This window comes from Etheostoma cragini, chromosome 4 (genome assembly GCF_013103735.1).
Source record: "Etheostoma cragini isolate CJK2018 chromosome 4, CSU_Ecrag_1.0, whole genome shotgun sequence".
NCBI lineage: Eukaryota > Metazoa > Chordata > Actinopteri > Perciformes > Percidae > Etheostoma > Etheostoma cragini.
This window is the reverse complement of record NC_048410.1, coordinates 7,487,917-7,505,999: the sequence shown is the minus strand read 5'-3', so window position 1 is coordinate 7,505,999 and position 18,083 is coordinate 7,487,917. Positions and strand designations below refer to the sequence as shown.

General features: G+C 40.6%; 1 protein-coding gene across 1 annotated transcript in view; it reads right to left on the bottom strand.

The window, feature by feature from the left end:
* Positions 1-427: 427 nt before the first annotated feature.
* The window catches only part of suclg2 (succinate-CoA ligase GDP-forming subunit beta), a 100,297-nt gene continuing 82,641 nt past the window's right edge, over positions 428-18,083 (bottom strand). Inside the window, exons 10-11 of the mRNA XM_034869532.1 lie at positions 10,141-10,261; positions 428-2,088 (exon numbers count right to left, since the gene is read on the bottom strand). Coding sequence (XP_034725423.1) covers positions 1,976-2,088; positions 10,141-10,261 — 234 coding nt within the window. The 3' untranslated portion in view covers positions 428-1,975. The remainder of the gene's footprint in view (positions 2,089-10,140; positions 10,262-18,083) is intronic.

Here is an 18,083-nt window from a genome sequence, read left to right as displayed (position 1 = left end):
GCCCTGGCTTGACTTATTACAACAAACATGTATTTAAATTAAACCTATCCTTCTATAAAAACTAAATGTGAAACTGATATGTATGTTATCATAGTTTTAAACTAAATATATTAGACTATGTAACCCTTAGATTACACATACAGTAAGTTGATTTAATGCAAAAACGTACAATAGCATAATGCAGCAGCTATATTGACTTGAAATTTCAGGAATAAGCACCTATTGTATGTTCTTAGATATAGTTATCTCAAGGCTGGACTGTGTTTCTTTGTTTAGGTAGTGGTGTGAGCTCAAACGCATGGAACTGTACAAACTACAGACCTTATGTTTATTCTGCAAATTTGCTCTTGTCTCCTCAGAGTTTGGATTTCCACGTCTCTCCTACTTTTCCTCTACGTCAAATTAAAAAATAAATAAGACGGTAGTGTTGAAATGTTTCTTTTTAATCTCAAATCATAAACACAGAATTGAAACTGTATTCAGGATATACTGCTACTATACATTCATGATTATAAAAAAGATATAATAAGTAAAATTGCATTTTTCTCACTCAGTATGAAACTACTGCTGGTACCGAAAGATAGTTTACAAAACTCTTAAGTTACAAGCAGTCATGAAATAGGCACAGATCTAAACAGTTAACATCATAGGCATTGATCACTTAACAATTAAGACATGATGTATAAAATTCACAGCGTGTGTACTTCATCCACCTCATTTGATTCACAGATGAGGCATTGGATGGATTCGTTTATCATTTAGAAAACAGACAGAATGAGTGTTAAGTGCCATGAAAATGGATGAGCGTTTCAAAGAACAAACGGTTTGTAACTTTTAAACTTTAGTGCGTAACTTTTTTTATATTAACAAACGTCTGTTACATTCAAGCCACTGCCAAATGAGTTGATACAAAGACTATCAGCTGTACCAAACTCTCTCTGTATTTCTCAGCATGGCTGTGTTGAGAAAATGGTGACGTCTGGCAACTTTTGAGCACAGAAACTCGAGTGAAGATGTTTTTTTTATCCTCCGTGTTCTCCCTGGCTACAAGTAACTGCGTGGAGGAGGGGTGGGGGCGGTGCGCGATCACGGAAGGCTTGTGTCTTGTGGATGCAACAGAGGTGTTATCATTGCTTAGAATTCCTCATGGGGGCGACAGAATCTACACACTGTAGCTCTATGACAACGCCGGGCCCACAACCCTCATCCATGTGGCTTCAAGTAGCCAAGGAGTACATGAAGGATTAAAAAAACTCTTTAGAAGATGTAATTATTATCAAATTTCTGAGTGCAAAAGTTTCCAGACGACACCATTTCAAGAACATAGCCATGCTGAGAAATACAGACACAGTTTTGTGGAGCCGATAGTCTTAATTAGGTTTGTAGCAACTCATTTGGCAACGACTTAAATGTGAGGCATGTTCATTATTATCAAAAAGTTACGCACTAGAGCTTTATGGTGAAAATCTTAACTTATATTCCATACAAACACCACAGTGTGCACAGAGAAGGCAGCATCTTTCACCTTGGAAAATGGAATGCACAAAGTGTTGGGTCTCCTAATTTCTGACTGAGGTCACTAAAGCGTTATGATTTTCCAGGACCAAGATTATGTTGACAAGCCTCAGAATTAGAGTGATTTATTTCAATTACATGCATATAATATAGATTGTGTTTTAAGAATTTAAAAGCAGCTAATTTACACTGCATAGGTGACATGACTAAAATGTATTACCTAATTTGTTAAGGTGTTGAGGTGAAACAACACCTCAAAAAACTGTAGTTACTGAATTGGCAATGAAAGTATATCTAGTTGGCTTGTGGTATAACAAAGAAAAGTAAAGGCCTATGAGAGCAAAGGCTTAATGTCCTGGAGGTCTGTATGTGTAAGAAAAGGCTGACGGTGATGATCTGAGACTGCATTAATGTTGGTGATGGGTGGACATGAGCGTGCTGATGTTACACTAAGAGTTTTCTATTTCTTGATGGCAGCCACTGCTTTCTTGGCAGCGTCATCCAGGTTCTCTGCTGCTGTGATGGGCAGGCCGCTCTCGGACAGAATCCTCTTGGCCTCATGGACGTTTGTCCCTAGAAGACACAAGAAAACTCTGTTACAACATGCAACAACTAAAATGACAAAAATCTGGCTTAACAAGGTTGATCCCCATGTGCCATTTGCACTGATGTAAAAACCACAATGTGTAAAAGACAAGTTCCTTTCAAGGAATCAATGCACATGATGACAGATGGATGGAGTTATGGTGGCAGCTTTTGTCTAAATAAAGTCAGTGAGGCAATAGGGCAATGTGTGTGTGTGTGTGTGTGTGTGTGTGTGTGTGTGTGTGTGTGTGTGTGCGCGCGCCCCTGACTACAACAAGGTCAGGGGTAGCAGGTGCAGGGTGATACGGTGGCGTCCATGTCTCGGTAGACCCTCAACCAACCAGAGAGAGAGAGAGAGAGAGGGAGATCCATAGACACTCTCCACAGCACCGAGGCTCTACAGACTGAACTGGCTGCCTCCCAGCGCTACACACTGTGTAGCCAAACACAGGCCTGACAAGCCTGTCACAACACAGGGCGGGGTGCGCCACGGTGGACGGAAGGACACAAAAAGGGAGAGGACGCTGGCGGAGAGGGAGTCAAAGACAGGGAGGCGGACAAAGAGAGAGAGAGAGAGAGAGAGAGAGAGAGAGAGAGAGAGAGAGAGAGAGAGAGAGAGAGAGAGAGAGAGGGGGCAATAGAGCAAAAGGTCCAATGAGCAGAATCACCCATGCTGCAGAAACAACAGAAGCCAGCTGTTTATGTGGCATTTACGGATTTCACACATGAAGGTATGATGGCAAAGAGTCTGTCTGAGCTCATATCATCATTTCTCTATTCTGTCTGGTCTTTTATTTTTTTTCTAAATATACTCCTTTATTTTTGAATTTTTTTTCCTGTTCTCATTTTTCCCTTATTTTTAACTTCTTATTTACTAATTTATTTAAAAATCTATTGATCTGTAACTTATTCTGTATTTCTGCTGCTGCAAAGCCTGGGGATCCACAAAGGCTGGTCTTTTTTCAAATACTCATTGGATCATCATATACTATACCACTGACAAGTTGAACTGCATTGTGTAATCTCATTTGCTTTGTGCTAAAAGGTATCATCTGAACCACTTTTCAACAAATAAGCACCCTTTTTCAAAACTTGTGAAGACTGAATTATAATCTAGTTAGCTCCTTGTTTACATATTGATAAATGTTGTATGTACTGTATGTATGTGTGTGTGTGTTCATGCTCAGACACTTACAGGTTGACCTTAGCTCTCCTGGCTGGTGTGTAATTAAGACTGCATGATATGTGAATTCTCCGGAGACCTGGCCACCCTGATCAATAGACCTTTCATGAGGAATTCTATTACCAGCCCCACTTAACGACTAATATTTCATCTCTTTTGTCCAACCCGATAATAAGTGATTCCAGACACATTTCTGCAGGCTCACACTCCAAACAATCAATTCTGCAATGCAATTAATTAGACTAAGAGCAGGAAGAGACCTTGCTCTGGCACATAAACAGGGGATTGGGTGTCCCAAGTCATCGTCTCACTTCTCATCAAATACTGTAGCTAGACTGTGACAAACCTAGTCTCAATGGAGGGGCGGGGCAGTACTGTATTCTTTACATTTAATACGCTGACCCGTGAACTTCATTAGGATTGACCGATCAATAGTCTCATACTGACAGGCTTATTTGTCAGATGATTAAAACAAAGTTGGAGCAATGTTGAAAGAACTTAAGATAAAACACCAGGAGAAGCAGCCAAATGAGCCCACAGCAAATACATAATGCAAGAGATTCTCTGAAAAGACAAATATGCCTATGGAACGTGTATATATTACTGAAATAAAGTAAACACCACAAGCATTTCTGCTATTTTTCCATTACATTAATATTCATGAGAAGCAATAGTGTGTGCAACATTGTTAAAACACTGCATCTGTGCTACCTGTGTTATACATGTTATGTGTAAGGGGGAATGGCACATCTGTGGGAGTGAGAAAAAAAGAGACGTACATTTACGTGGGCATTTTCTGTACATGAGTGTGAGCTGACTGCAGTTCCACTGTGAGCAGTAGGGAGCACTGATACCTCACAGTAGCAGAGGCAACGACAGAGCCCGGCTGGATAAATCACCACATTACCAGGTTTTTTGTGAGTGTGTGTGTGTGTGTGTGTGCGTGTGCGTGTGCTTGTGTGTTTGTGTATATGTTCAGTATAAGAATGTGTTCACCTGCAGCCACTAGGTGCTGCCAGAGACCTACTCAAGGCCTGGACCCAGACATGTACAGTATAAAGCATTCACACAAAGAAAGACTTTGATTTTAAAAGTAGATTAAAGACTGACCTTTAAAGAAAAGGTAAACAAAGATTTTCACTGTCCCTTAGCAGATATACCATCTCCAGGGTTATATCGGGTTAGGGACGGGAACTGGAATTAGCAATAGCTTTGCTGAGATGCTGTGCATTGGAGATTTGTTGCACAAATGGTGTGTCTTAGCATGTGTCCCAGTTCAAAAAAAAAAAATTCATCACTACAAATGAAATCAAAAGTTGCTTGCCATTCTGAAGTTTTTTTTCTACAAACAAGCATCTGGAAAATTGAATTCAATTTTCAAATTAACACAGGCCACTATATTTCAACAACGTAATAAGGCTTGGGGCTGTGCCAAAGGCTTGTGCCGAAAAAGGTTCTGTTGACGCCGCAGTAATGCGGTGAAACTTTGTGACTAATTCTGTCTTAACAAACTGAGTTTAGTGAACCTAAATGATGAGAGCAGAAGCCTCTGCTGTAGTCTTGGACCTACAGAGTTACTCGGTATTTCTCAGGATTCCTTGTAGGGATGACAATATATGTGTTTTTATTTTGTTGTAAAAATAAAAGATGAATATTGTGAAGCTTTCCAATTTATGTAAATCTGTTCCTGTGGTTGTGAAGTTAGCTTGATACATTTGCTCTCAACGTTTTTTTTCAATAAAGAGAGAAGTGTTACTATTTTCAAAGAAGAATAACAGCGTATTTCTTTTACAAACAAACACCACATGAATGCAACACAATGCCCCATCTCGCAATGTTAACAAAAGTGACAAATAATTAGTTCATGCGCCCCGTGATTCTGATCCACTCCCAAATGTAACGGGTTCTTCCTTGACCCAGGCTACACCATTCCACCAAGTCTCATTAAAATCGGGCCAGTATCGTTTCAGTAATCCTGTTGATAGACAAACAAACAAACAAACAAACGGAGCCCAAAAAAATAACCGCCTTCGTGGAGGTTAAAAATAACAACACTTGATTCAGTACAGTGAAAGGTTTTGTTACTATGGTCTTTACTTGGTTTGGAATGTCTAGTGGTTGCTAATGTAAGTATACTCAAGCTAAATATTCCAACATGCGTGAGCCAGTCTGCTGACTCCATGACTCAATCTCTACATTTGCCAGTGTTATGCTCTGATTTAGCATTTATCAAAGGCCTTTTTCACAGCAGACACTTTGACTTGTCACACAGGTGTTACTAATAAAATTAACAATGGCTCTGCTTTATTCAAGTGTCCCAGTGAGCCATGACAGTGTGACAGTGTGAAATAATTCTTTTTCAATGTTTTAAACCTGTGCTTTCCCTACTGTGATGTGTCAAAAACAGTAGGGATGGGCATATCTAAGCCTCTCATGATTCGATTCAGACGATTTGATTCTAAACCGATTATTATTAACAAGGTCTATAGAGGTTTTTATTGTGTACTCATTCCATGCTTGAAATGATGTTTTAAGGTGGAGAATTAGTTTCTTACAACATGAAACATGAGGTGGTCAGATGTAATGTGATAAAGTAGATGAACAGCTGTATATATATATCTTGTTAGAACATGTGTATATATACAAAACTTAATTGTTTTCCTTTTGGCCATTTTTGTGTGTTTTTCTTTCTGCACTCTTGCCTAAACTCTAAGTTGTTGTCCATTATCACGTCCTCTTTCAGTAACTTCTGATTTATACATGTCTGGAGACAGTAACTTTTGAATAAAGATCAACACCTTTTTTTTTTTATAATCGATTATTGAATCATTCTAGAGAGAATCCAGATGCATCTAAAAATTGATAATTTTTCCCACCCCTAGAAAACAGCCTATTATCTTGTCACCTTCGGCCACTCTGGACGGTGTTCAGTAGAACTGGTCCGATGGATGATGTCACCGTCACAACCAACATTGTGGATATAATGTAATCTATGTACATTTTAAATTTGAACAAATCCTCCCCCCACCACCAACTGCCAATGATGTCATCGCCCATCTTTGTTTCATGATGGACTTAAAGACCCGTGTGACAGTTTATCTTAGGTTTCTGACAAAAGGACAAAAATAATCCAGTATTTTAGACTTTTTAATTAGCTAAATATTTGTGTCGGTGTCACGACAAATACTTTTTGGGCAATTTCAGTAAGCATCATTTACACTGAGTTTGGGGATTTTGTTTAAAAATGATTTAGTAAAGCTAGTTTGAAATTCCTCCATCATGTATCTGAATCTGTTTTCTGAGAATTGTTGGCAGGTATTCAAAATTAAAACACAACTGACATTTTCCTTCCATTATTTTTTGACGCCATGATTGACACCCGACTAGTCTGATGAACTATACTAGGCAGTTGATATAAAAAATGGAACAGTCGATAATATTACTGAATATTAAAGAAGAAAGACACTTTTTAGAGAATTAATTGGACAGTGAGTATGAGAGAAAATACCAGTGGCTCTGTGTCTGGCTGCCCCAGTTACCTTGAATAACTGGTGTTAAAACGTTTTCTTTTATCACTGAATGTCATCACACTTGTTCTGACTTGGATTTTTAATCCTCATAACAATCAGTAAACAGTGAGAGATTTTCAGTTCACAGTCTAAAAAGGATGAAGCCTGCTTCTCTCTCCTTCACCATGTGCGTCAAACATCAAATGCTTCTCATTCGAACGCCGAGCAAGATCCTCATGAACGGAGCAGCCGCGTTTCCTTTGAAGTGCTATTCAGTCATTAATAAAAGTGTTCATGTTTCTCATGTTGTCTAGAATCTTTATCAAGAGAAACACACACACTAAAGCTATGCTGATAGCTGGAATATTGACGCATGTAGGTTTTCAAATATATTTTATCTATTCTATTTATACACATCAATGTGTGTGTGTGTGTGTATACACAGTTTGTGTGTACATGCATACCTGTTTATGGCTGTCTAGCTGCAGCAGATAGCTATTTAAACTATGGTGACACCATCATGACTGAAAGGGCCACCTCAACCTCACTATTCACGCCTCTTTTAAATTAATTCAGAGAAAAAATGACCAGATCCTTTTAAGGTGTAAACAGCCACCACTGTTTGACAGACAGTTGGGAACAGTTCCGTAAATCAATAGTGCAAATGCTGTCTCTTTTTCCCTGGACCCTGAGGGCTATTCAAGGGGAATTTTCAGCCATCACCATCCCAGAGTAATATGTCCATGTTCATGCTGTGGCCAAAGGGGGCAGTACAGTACTTCCTCATGTATCCCTTTCTATCAAAACCTTAAATATTTGTGTGTATATTTTAGTGCTGTAATCAAGACCACCTAAACCAAGACCAAGTCATCACCAAGACCAGAGGGTATCGAGACCATGACAAGACCAAAACTTTGAGGGGTTGAGACCAAGTCAAGAGGAAGACCAAGACATGGCGAGACCGAGACAAGACCAAGACCAGACAGTGTTAGAACTTCTTCTCCTGTCTCCCGCATTCACTTTCTTGGGAGTATGTGTAAAAGGGTCAGGGAGAGGGGGGTTAATGGTAAATAATGTCAAATTAGATATGAGTCAAATTATTGGTTGCATTTGCAAGTTTTAACACATAAATCAGACAATGCACAGGCAGTTTCAGGAAATCCCTTTCGTTGTCCTCTTAATCCTAGACCGAGACAAGGCCGAGTAAAAGTGCGGTTGATTCCGAGACGAGCCCTTCAAAAAGTGGTCTTAAGACCGATCGAGTACTAAAACACTCGTATATATGTGTCTATATACATTCTGTGCGGAATCTGTTGCATACATTTGCAATAAAATGCTAATACTGTAGCCTAAAAACCGGGTGTATTTTATGGCGTTTTTCCACTTGACTATACTCGCCTTTTTAGTTTTTCCATTACGAAAAAAAGTCCCTTGCCTTCTGGCTGTGGCAAAACGCCAAGAATCAAAAAACAACACACCTTCGACGGTTTTGTGTGTGTCGCGTTAGGTCACGGCAGTTTCCTGCTATGACGACCAATAATCTGCAATGGAAACAGGACGGGCAGCGCGGTCGAGTCGAGGCGAGTTGAGCAGGTACCATTAATGGATAAAACGCCATTAGTTGCACTCTCTATCAGCCCACACATAAAGCAACCCTATCAACTAATTCAACCATATCAGCATCTAGTGAACATGGACCTCCTCCACATATGGGAATACATAACTCCCCACCAATGTAATCATCCCAGGCTTTTTAAAAGAGCCTCCCCAATTAAAAGTGTGGCAGTTAATCCATTCTGATCCTGTTGAAGAGCGCTGGGCTGTTCTCACTGCCCTGCGGTCAGCCTAGCAAGCTGAGCTGATTGATTCTGAACCAATCTTCTCCACAAGACTGCGGCCCAGGATGTAATGACCCATAGCTAAAGCTTGGATTAGGCCCAGGCCAGGAAAACGTGGTTGGACCAACCGCCAGCAGTGACCTTCTGGACTCGGCCTGTTTGTGAGTCAGGTTGATTTACATGGCCTATGGCATAGGAAATGTGTGGTGACCAATTAAGGGTCTCTTTTTATTGCAAATCCAGTCATTTCTTTCAGCAGTTGTGTACAAACTCTTCAGCCCTGTGGTCAATTGGCAACATGAAGACAGACAGTGGATATAAATTACATAAATGCATATTTGTCCCTCTAGGTGTGTGTGTTCATTGGTCTCATTGACAAAGAAAAACTTTAGGTGTTTATATAACAACTAAAGTTCTTACTAGACAGCCATGTCTATACTGCACTGTAGTACCTTGGTGCACAGTTGGGTACTAGAAACAGCTGACACACCCTGACCTACAAACCATAGTAACAGTGTGTGTGAGGACATACAGTGTAAGGTGCTGAGGGCTAGCGGGGCACACACGCACGCACAGGCACACACACATACACACACACTTTTTTGCTCTGGACACACTACTCAGCAGGATCTTGACAATTAAGCTAACCACCAACTGGCCCTGTGCCTCCGGAAGTCAACGCTGACCCCCCATTATTAGCATATACAGGTGAAAGGTGAGCCAATCAGTAGCATCTCTACTGTTTTTCTGGCTGGTGCTAATGATGGGTGCGGCAAAATGTGACAGGTAAGAGAAATGCACTGCTGTTCTTACTGGAACACTGGGCCACAATGAAGATGGAAAGGCTCCAGAGAGTAAAGCAGCAGTAATACTGAACAATAGCTCCGAAGTTGAAAACAAGGTGGAAAAGAAGTCATTTAAATCCTGCAACAGAAAATCAATTACACTATAAAGTGATGTTATATACATTTGTCACTTCAAAACAGTAACTAAATCAATTTAAAATCAGATATAACTGGCTAAATTATTTTTGTGTTTGTATGTTTTATTCCATGGAAGCTGAAGCTAGTGGCCATGTGATTAGTAGGAGGGGCTAGTGGTCAGGAAAAGAAACATTTGAAGACAGGATGAATAAAAGCATAGGCTTTCTAAAATTCAGTTAGAGATTGGCTGAACCCCAGTCTGTAAGCATGATGCCTATGCTGGTGTAACCTGGACCAGTATGTCATGTGAAGGCAAACAGCTCATCAGATGATTGACAAGTGCTGTAGGTGGAAATTTCCTTTTAAATTGCAGCTTTAAGGCCAGTGTCATTTATACAGCATCATCAAATCCTCATTAAGGTCAAGTGCTTTCAATCAGGGCTAGATAGAGATCAATGGTCGACGTTTTTGAGGGGTATGACACACATATCATCAGTGGTGGCCAGCTTGCTAAAGGGCTAGACAGACTAAACCTAGATGTGTGTGTGTGTGTGTGTGTGTGTGTGTGTGTGTGTGTGTGTTCGTACCTTCAAGCCTGACCACCAGTGGCACCTTCAGCTCCAGCTCTCTACAGGCCTTGGTGATACCGTTGGCAATGATGGCACAGTTGACGATCCCACCAAAGATGTTGACAAGGATGGCCTCAACCTGTAAAAGAACAGAATGATTACATGATTTAATCATGTGCACAAATGGAAAGTATTGTGCAAAAGCATTACCGTGGTAATGTGACGCCTACTGCGGGTCTTAGCGCGTCACCACCACAAAAAAAAAAAAAACATGCTTGCCTGTGCGCACATTGTGTCTAATGACATGGATTCGTTGATTCTAGTGACATGGATGTATCTTTTGACATTGTGTCTTACATGGATTTAAGGTCTTCTAACGAAAACTTATCCTCAAAAAATGGAGCAAACCCAACCTTTTGTGAGTTGGGGAACGCAGTGTTCCATGACACATAATAACAGTCCATTTGTGTTGACTATTAGGCCTAAATATACAAGAGTAACTGTGTAATGTCCTTGCCTTTCCTACAGTGTATTACAGAAGGAAAGGCAAAGATTTTTCCGTTCTCAGCTGAGGTAGACACATTAACGTTACAGCTGCAGTTTATTTGAGGCGAGTGCAGATTTAAATCGCGCGTGCGTCACTTTGCGACGATTGAAGCTGTGAGATGTGCATGCGTAACTTTCGACAAGCGTATAAGATGCAAACGAGAGACTACTGTTATGTCAATACAGTAAAAATGGACCTACTTAACGAAGTTTGTTCACTGCTGGCTACAAGGTAGCAGCCAAACACAACAAAGGCTGTCAGTTGAATGGGGTTTTAAGCTAATCATTGTTATCAATCAATCAATCATAGATAGCTGAAATGTTTTTGAAATGACTGCTAGCTTTACTACAAGCTAGCACTCAAACACAACAAAGGCTGACACTTGAATGGCGTTTTGAGCTAACTTTAGCAATCAAACAATAACAGATAACTAAAACGTTTTTTAAATGATTCCCATGTTCTGTTATTGTTTGTAATGACAAAGGTTTATTATTTCATAGAATTCACAAGTTTCAGTATGATAGTTATGTCGTAAACCGTTTAAATCTGAGCGTGCGCAACTAACATCCGCACTCGACAAGAGTCGGTCTGACTCAACGCTCATCGGGGTATGCTGTAAACCGTTTACATTTGCGCATGCGACTCAAATCTGCACTAGCCTCACATTGGGCAGTGACAAGCATTGCACATTAACGCTAGCAGCTTGCAGGGTGTCCTTCCGTTTATAGCTTTATCCCGATAAAATGGCACGGTTGAATTTCAGCCTGCATGCACGTTTCGTAGCCTACAACAGAGCGGCTGATACTGGTAGAGAGCAAAAAGTTAGTGAACTGCCGAGTCGCCCTCTCTGCTCAGCAGCTGCTAGACGGGCTGCAACATAGGCTACGTTGTAAGGTTTGAGTGCTATTTGGGCGGGGGGGAAACGCCATTCACTTCACCGGCAGTATTGACAATAGATAAAGCCACTGTGTCTTCAAAAGCTCAAGTTTGTTGTTTTATTGTTCACTTTTAACTCACTTCAAATCAACATTGCTATCTCTTTTTCCTCTCGCTTTTCCTCACAGCGGCACTCACACCGCTCGCTCTCCTTGTGCGACCACACGGGCACTGACGTCACTCACTTAAGGCACCCTGCTATTCTCGCTCTAACTTACGCTACTCTGATAAAGGAGTTGCCATTGGACCGTGGGAATTTCTTGTTTTTCAACCGCGGTAAGAAAAAAAAAATCATAATATGCCAGCCCTAACAACCAGAGGCTATGCACCCCAAGGCTATACAACCCTGTCACACTAGAGACAGAATCAAGTAATCTATTGATGAAATTAAGAGGGCGGCAGCAAGTGAAAAGGCAACACTGGGGCCAAATAATGAAGCAATATTTCAATGGGAAGCGGTGGCATGAAAAACAAAAGAAGCTACATACGTGGCTGGTTTCCAAACCTTTGAAATGTGTCTGAGCCATTTATCATTTTTATCCTTCACACTGACTGGCTGGTAAAAGAATAACATGGAATCAAGTACACACACAGTTCCCACTCAGCTAGTGACTCAATTTAAAATGTAATAGCTATCATTTGCAAATGTTAAAATGTCCATTTCTTTCACAATTTCACATTTCCCAAACAACTATAAAGAAAAAACCTTTGAGATTTGAACCCAGCGAGCTGTGCCAAACAAACAATCTCACGGTCTCTAATGTTCAGTTCAGCTGTCTTGCAGTTTTTCTAACTTTCTTAAAAATGAGCACGAAACTGATATCACAAGTAGTGAAGCAAAACAGCTAGTGTGTGTGTGTGTGTGTGTGTGTGTGTGTGTGTGTGTGTGTGCGCGCGCGCGCGCACACATGCGTGTTTGAGCAATTACACTAACAATCTAGCACTTGGTAATTACCCTGGCTAGCTCAGTGAAAAAGTAGACAGAGCACACAGGATTAATCCTCCATGTTTGTTTATAATCACTGCTAATCTGTTAGCGGCGATTTGGATGAGCAGCTTGTGGGTGTGTGTGTGTGCCTGTTGTGAATGTTTTCAGTGTGTGGTAATGATGTTTATAGGGAGAGGAGATCAAGGACTTGGATAGCGTTCAGAGCGACAGTCAAGGCACTGTCCTCTATATGCTATCCAAATAAGCATCTCCTTATAAACAGCAAAGAGAAGACCAGGAGAGAGCACCAAAACAAATACAGATGTATGCAGCATCCTAAAGACTCAGACGTCACACAAAGAAATTGAGCAAGTTGTTAGGCCAACACAGAGAACTGTTTCATGGTGATTAGGTATGTCACACAGGGATGTGATCAGGAATGCCAAAAACAAGGGGAAAAAGCCATCAAACATTAGCCTCAAATTGGAAATGAACATGACTTAGATGTTCAAATGAAAAACAAAGAAAAAACAAAATGAATCATGACCTCCACATTCTGCATGTAATAATACATGATGAGGTGTTCTAATTTATTTAAATAATATAGGAGGTGGAGGCAAATAATGGCCGTCCATTTTTTTCTAAATTAGGACACATCCGACTGCATTTTCTCACTTTTACTATGGCCACTTACCAAAGACAAGAGGTAGGGGGGCTCAATATATCCATTTTAATAAGCTTGTTAATTTAAACTAGGCTATGGTCATTTAACTACACAGTTAACATTGTCTCTATAACTGTTTGCACAACATCCTGTGCTCATTCAGACCAATCACTAAACCCTTGAACAAAGATTTGCCCAATTATTGTATCAATTCTGATAACATGGGATTCATTATTTGAAAAATGTAATCGCCTTTGCAAAAAGGTATGTTTTTATATTAGTGCATTAAAGTGTCTGTCATATGTTTACCCTCTTAATTAGAATCAAGTGCATGTGTGTAGGAGGCGACGATACGTGGTGGGTGGTAGAGGAAGGAAGTTAGGTGAAGTTAGGGAAACATCACTCAGCCAGGTGTCGAACCTCCTCCCTGTAGGCTCTTTTGATGTTTTACTGCTTAATAAAAAGATGTATTTATAAAAGAATTGTCATATGAAAGCTGCAGAGGCCGAGATATTCTGACTTTAAGTCCTTAGTATGGGTCAAGCGTGAATAAACACTTGATCCTACATTTCCCACAATACAACTCAATAGTGTCTTTCGCTAGATGCTCTCTGCTCGGTAAATGTTTCTCTTTCGAACTCCACTTTCTGCTAAAACATGGAAGTCATGAGAGCAATCTTAGAAAGCCCGGATGACTGCAGAAGGGTAATTTCCTTAGACTGCAAAAAGCCTTCCAAAGAGCCACTGCTGACATTATACAACTGTTTTCTCATGATGTACAGCACTTCACATGACAAGTTAACTAACTTTACGCGTACAATTGGTGGAGTGCCCCTTTAATTTTTAATAGTGGCTATGTGAAGAAGACACATTTCCACCGGGGTGGACAAGAAAGAAAATATTCTGTTCTTTGTAAGACAAGTCAAGCTTTAAGGTATCCATGTTGTTAATTTCTAAATGGGACTGATACTACACTGCTGATGCAAAACTGCTTCCAATACACACTGGTGTGTATGACCTGCACGCGTTGACCGGAAAATCCAGCAGGCATAAATGTGGGTTATTATAGCTTCCAGGTGCACAGCCAGAGGTACGTACAGACATACACACAAACACACTTCAAAAAGCTGCATTAACACACTTTTTAAAGAAAATTACAGTATGAGTGATATAGCCTACTCAATGGCCGATCTGAATGTACATACGTGTGTGAATAGTGGCATACGGTGAGAGTTTGCAGTAAGAGAAAAGCAGAAGGAAAGAGGTGTGTAATGATACTGACGTGTTGGTTCTTAAACTTCAGCCGTGTATCAAACAGTTTCTCTGACAACCTGTTACTGTAGGAGTGATCTGCAGTTCACAGTGTGTGTGTGTTTGTCTATATTCTCGGCTGCTTGAGGGCACATGTGTTAGTGTGTGCTGCCCCACTGCCCTGTGCAGGTGTGGCCCACAGAAGGGGCACAAGGCCAACATTACCACTGCCACTTTGAATTTGTACACAGCCAGTTGAAAAAGAAGTGGGGAGCAATATTTTATTGACCAAAATCCCTAGGCTTGAGTCTGTCAATATAAAACAAAAGTCCCATGAAGAAAGCACACCTAGGGCACCTGGGTAGCTCACCTGGTAGAGCAGGCACCCATATATAGAGGTTTACTCCTCAACGGGTTTGAATACACCCTGCAGCCCTTTGTTGCATGTCATTCTCCCTCTCTCTCCCCTTTTATGTCTATATAAATGTCATGTATAGCTGTCCTATATACATAAAGGCCTAAAATGCCCAAAATAATTGTAAAAAAAAAAAACATACCTTAGATTACATAATAACTTAGATTAGATAATTAGAGGAAGTGAATGTAGTTGTATTCCTAGCACATGCGCAATGCATTAACAATGGAATAATATGACATTGCTCCTCAAGTTGGATAGTAGACACAGATCCATAGCACAGGACTCCACTTTATGATACTAATGTATGTAATCGATGGTAACTATGCAACACACACACACACACACACACACACACACACACACACACACACACACACACACACACACACACACACACACACACACACACACACACACACACACACACACACACACACACACCTCCCACTGGGGGGCAGCAGAGATTTAGATGCCTTTTTGCAGCCTCACTAGAGAAGACTCTATTTTCGCCCTATTTGCAGTCCATTTTTCAACTCTGTCTCTATTGGGAAGAACCATTTTTCTTCCATTCATGCGTCTCTTATTGACAGCCATGTATATTAATGATACATAAGACATGATTTATGTCGTTTGGCACAGAAGTAAATGCTGTTTATAGAAATATGGATGTGGTGAGGACTGAGTTGCACTTTCCTCTAAGATTTTTTTTCTTATAATTTGTGTAGTTTAGGTTTACAAGCAAGTGTAGCCTAAGGAATATTATTATTGGTGTGCAAACCGACAAGTTTGATGAAATTATACCACATATGCCTATTCCAATTATAGGTTACAGATCCAAAGCTGCAACACCACACACTGTAATTTGAAGTGAGATAACGTGTTGAAATAATGTATTATTACCCTTAAACTAAAAATATGCAGGGACAAAGGTAAAAGAGGAGGTCAAAGAAAAAAAGGAGGTACAGAAGTAGAAAATAATTATTTTTTATTAAAACTAATTAAATTGTCTCCTAGAACAGCTCATTCAGTTCTAAAATGTAGTATATACTTTTGGTCATGGTATTTAGCCCTTTTGAGGTAGATTGTGCAGTGCACATTTGTTATACAATATATATGGCTTCTTTTTAGCAAGGTACTGATCTGTCTGGGGTTAAAATGCCACAATGATGAACTGGCTGGAAAAATGGGAGCCACATTTAGGGTCAATCTGGTTTGATGCCCTCTCCAATCAAAAGTCTTACACTACTCGGCTCCATTCAGCTCACAGAGGCTCAGAAATCCAGCCTTAAGGTATAAAATAGCATTGCACACTCCAATCAGTCTAAAATATCCAACATTTCACACTGGAGCATTTTAGCTCCTCTCACAGAACCGAGCACTTCCTCTTTCCTTAAAGGTCCCATGACATGGTGCTCTTCGGTTGCTTTTATATAGACCTTAGTGGTCCCCTAATACCATATCTGAAGTCTCTTACCCACAATTCCGTCTTGGTGCAGAATTACAGCCACTTGAGCCAGTTCCACAATGAGCTTTCCTTAGTATGTGCCATTTCTGAGTCTGTAGCTTTTAAGGAGGAGAGAGGGGGGGCAAGGTGGAGGCAGGGGGTGTGGACTTGACCAACTGCCATTTTGCTGTCTCTCGCCATGATATGTCTCTCTCTCAAGGGTGTGCCAAATTCTCTGGGCGGGCAAAGCAGAGAAAGGGGAGGTAATCGGACCATCTGAGCTTTCATTTTCTCAAAGGCAGAGCCGGATACCCAGGGCTCGGTTTACACCTATCGCCTTTTCTAGCCACTGGGGGACCATAGACGGGCTGGGGGGAATGCATATTAATGTTAAAAAACCTCATTAAGTGAAATTTTCATGCCATGGGAACTTAAAAGACGTTCATTTCAGGTGAGCTTACTTGGCAGTGGGGTGGATTTCTTTCATCAGAGCTCCGCATAATGCATCAGGTAGAATGTGCAAGGTTGCTCTTTCTTTAGAGGATCTTTGTGTGTTCTTTCAGGCAGTGTTACGGCATGAGCCGGTGCCTTTCACCAGGGTGCCGGCGAAAGGATTCAAATTTTACAAAATAGGATCATTGCTGCCGGCATTCTGATATCCTGCCAAGGCTTTTTTGCGTCAAAGTCAAAAACAGGCCTTCACAAGGATAACAGGCTTTTCTGCCTGCTATTATATGCCCCACTAAGTGCATTCAGGACATGGAAGAAATGTAACCCAGACAATTTGACATGCTCACGTGGCCCTGTATTGTACTTCTCCTGTGTTTTCATGTGTCTCGGATGCACGTTAGACAGAATGTGTGCATTGTTATTGTCGAAGAAATGGCAGAATTATAAAACAAACTATACATCAATCGATATGGACTAAAATATAAAGACAACACTGGAAAACATGTTCAGAAAGTCTTCCTTTTCCTTCCATAGACTGATAAATAGCAAACAAAAATGATGTACTTCTTTCCTCCAAGTTTCAACCCAGGGGGGAATAAAAGCATTGTATTCCCTCTCATTCTGCACAACTCCTAGTCACGAGTTGCTCGCGCCTTGCTGAATTATCACTCAAATACACATTTTCATGCCCATACCACCGTTAAGCGCTGTGCTAATCTCTCTGCAGGAAAGAAAGAAAAGGGAAACCATCTTGTTTCCTTTGTTACCAGCAAGCAGATAGCTGTAGAAAAAGGCAGGACTGGAGATGGGTGTGTGTCTCTCTGTGGCCTATTAAGGGCAATTGTTCTGTCTTATCTGCTGGAGACAGCCTGTACTGTTGCCGTCTTCTTTGGCAGGCCTTGTTTATTTGTTTTCAATCTGCTGGCAGCCCCATGCTCTGCCCTGGGGCCACAGGTTAACATGCACAGCTTCCAAATCAAGGCGGGCTTGCTGTTTCTAATCACATATCTTGGAAAGATGGGACAGCTGTTGGTGAGAAACGATTACTTTGTTTTTGTTCTAGTTTTAAGTAAGACAGGAGGAGTAGTCATCTGTCATGTTGCATCTGAACAAGAAAATACTAGGGATGCATGATATTAAACTTTGGCCGATATTTGTTATGCCAATATTTTCAAACTCATTTTGGCCAATACTGATACATGATCCCTGATATACAGTATATACACTTTAATTTTACTGAAGAAAAATCCAAGTATCTCTCCTGTACTATCTTTACCCAATTACACTCATGTGTTGTAGACAAGGCAATACACAAGAAAAACA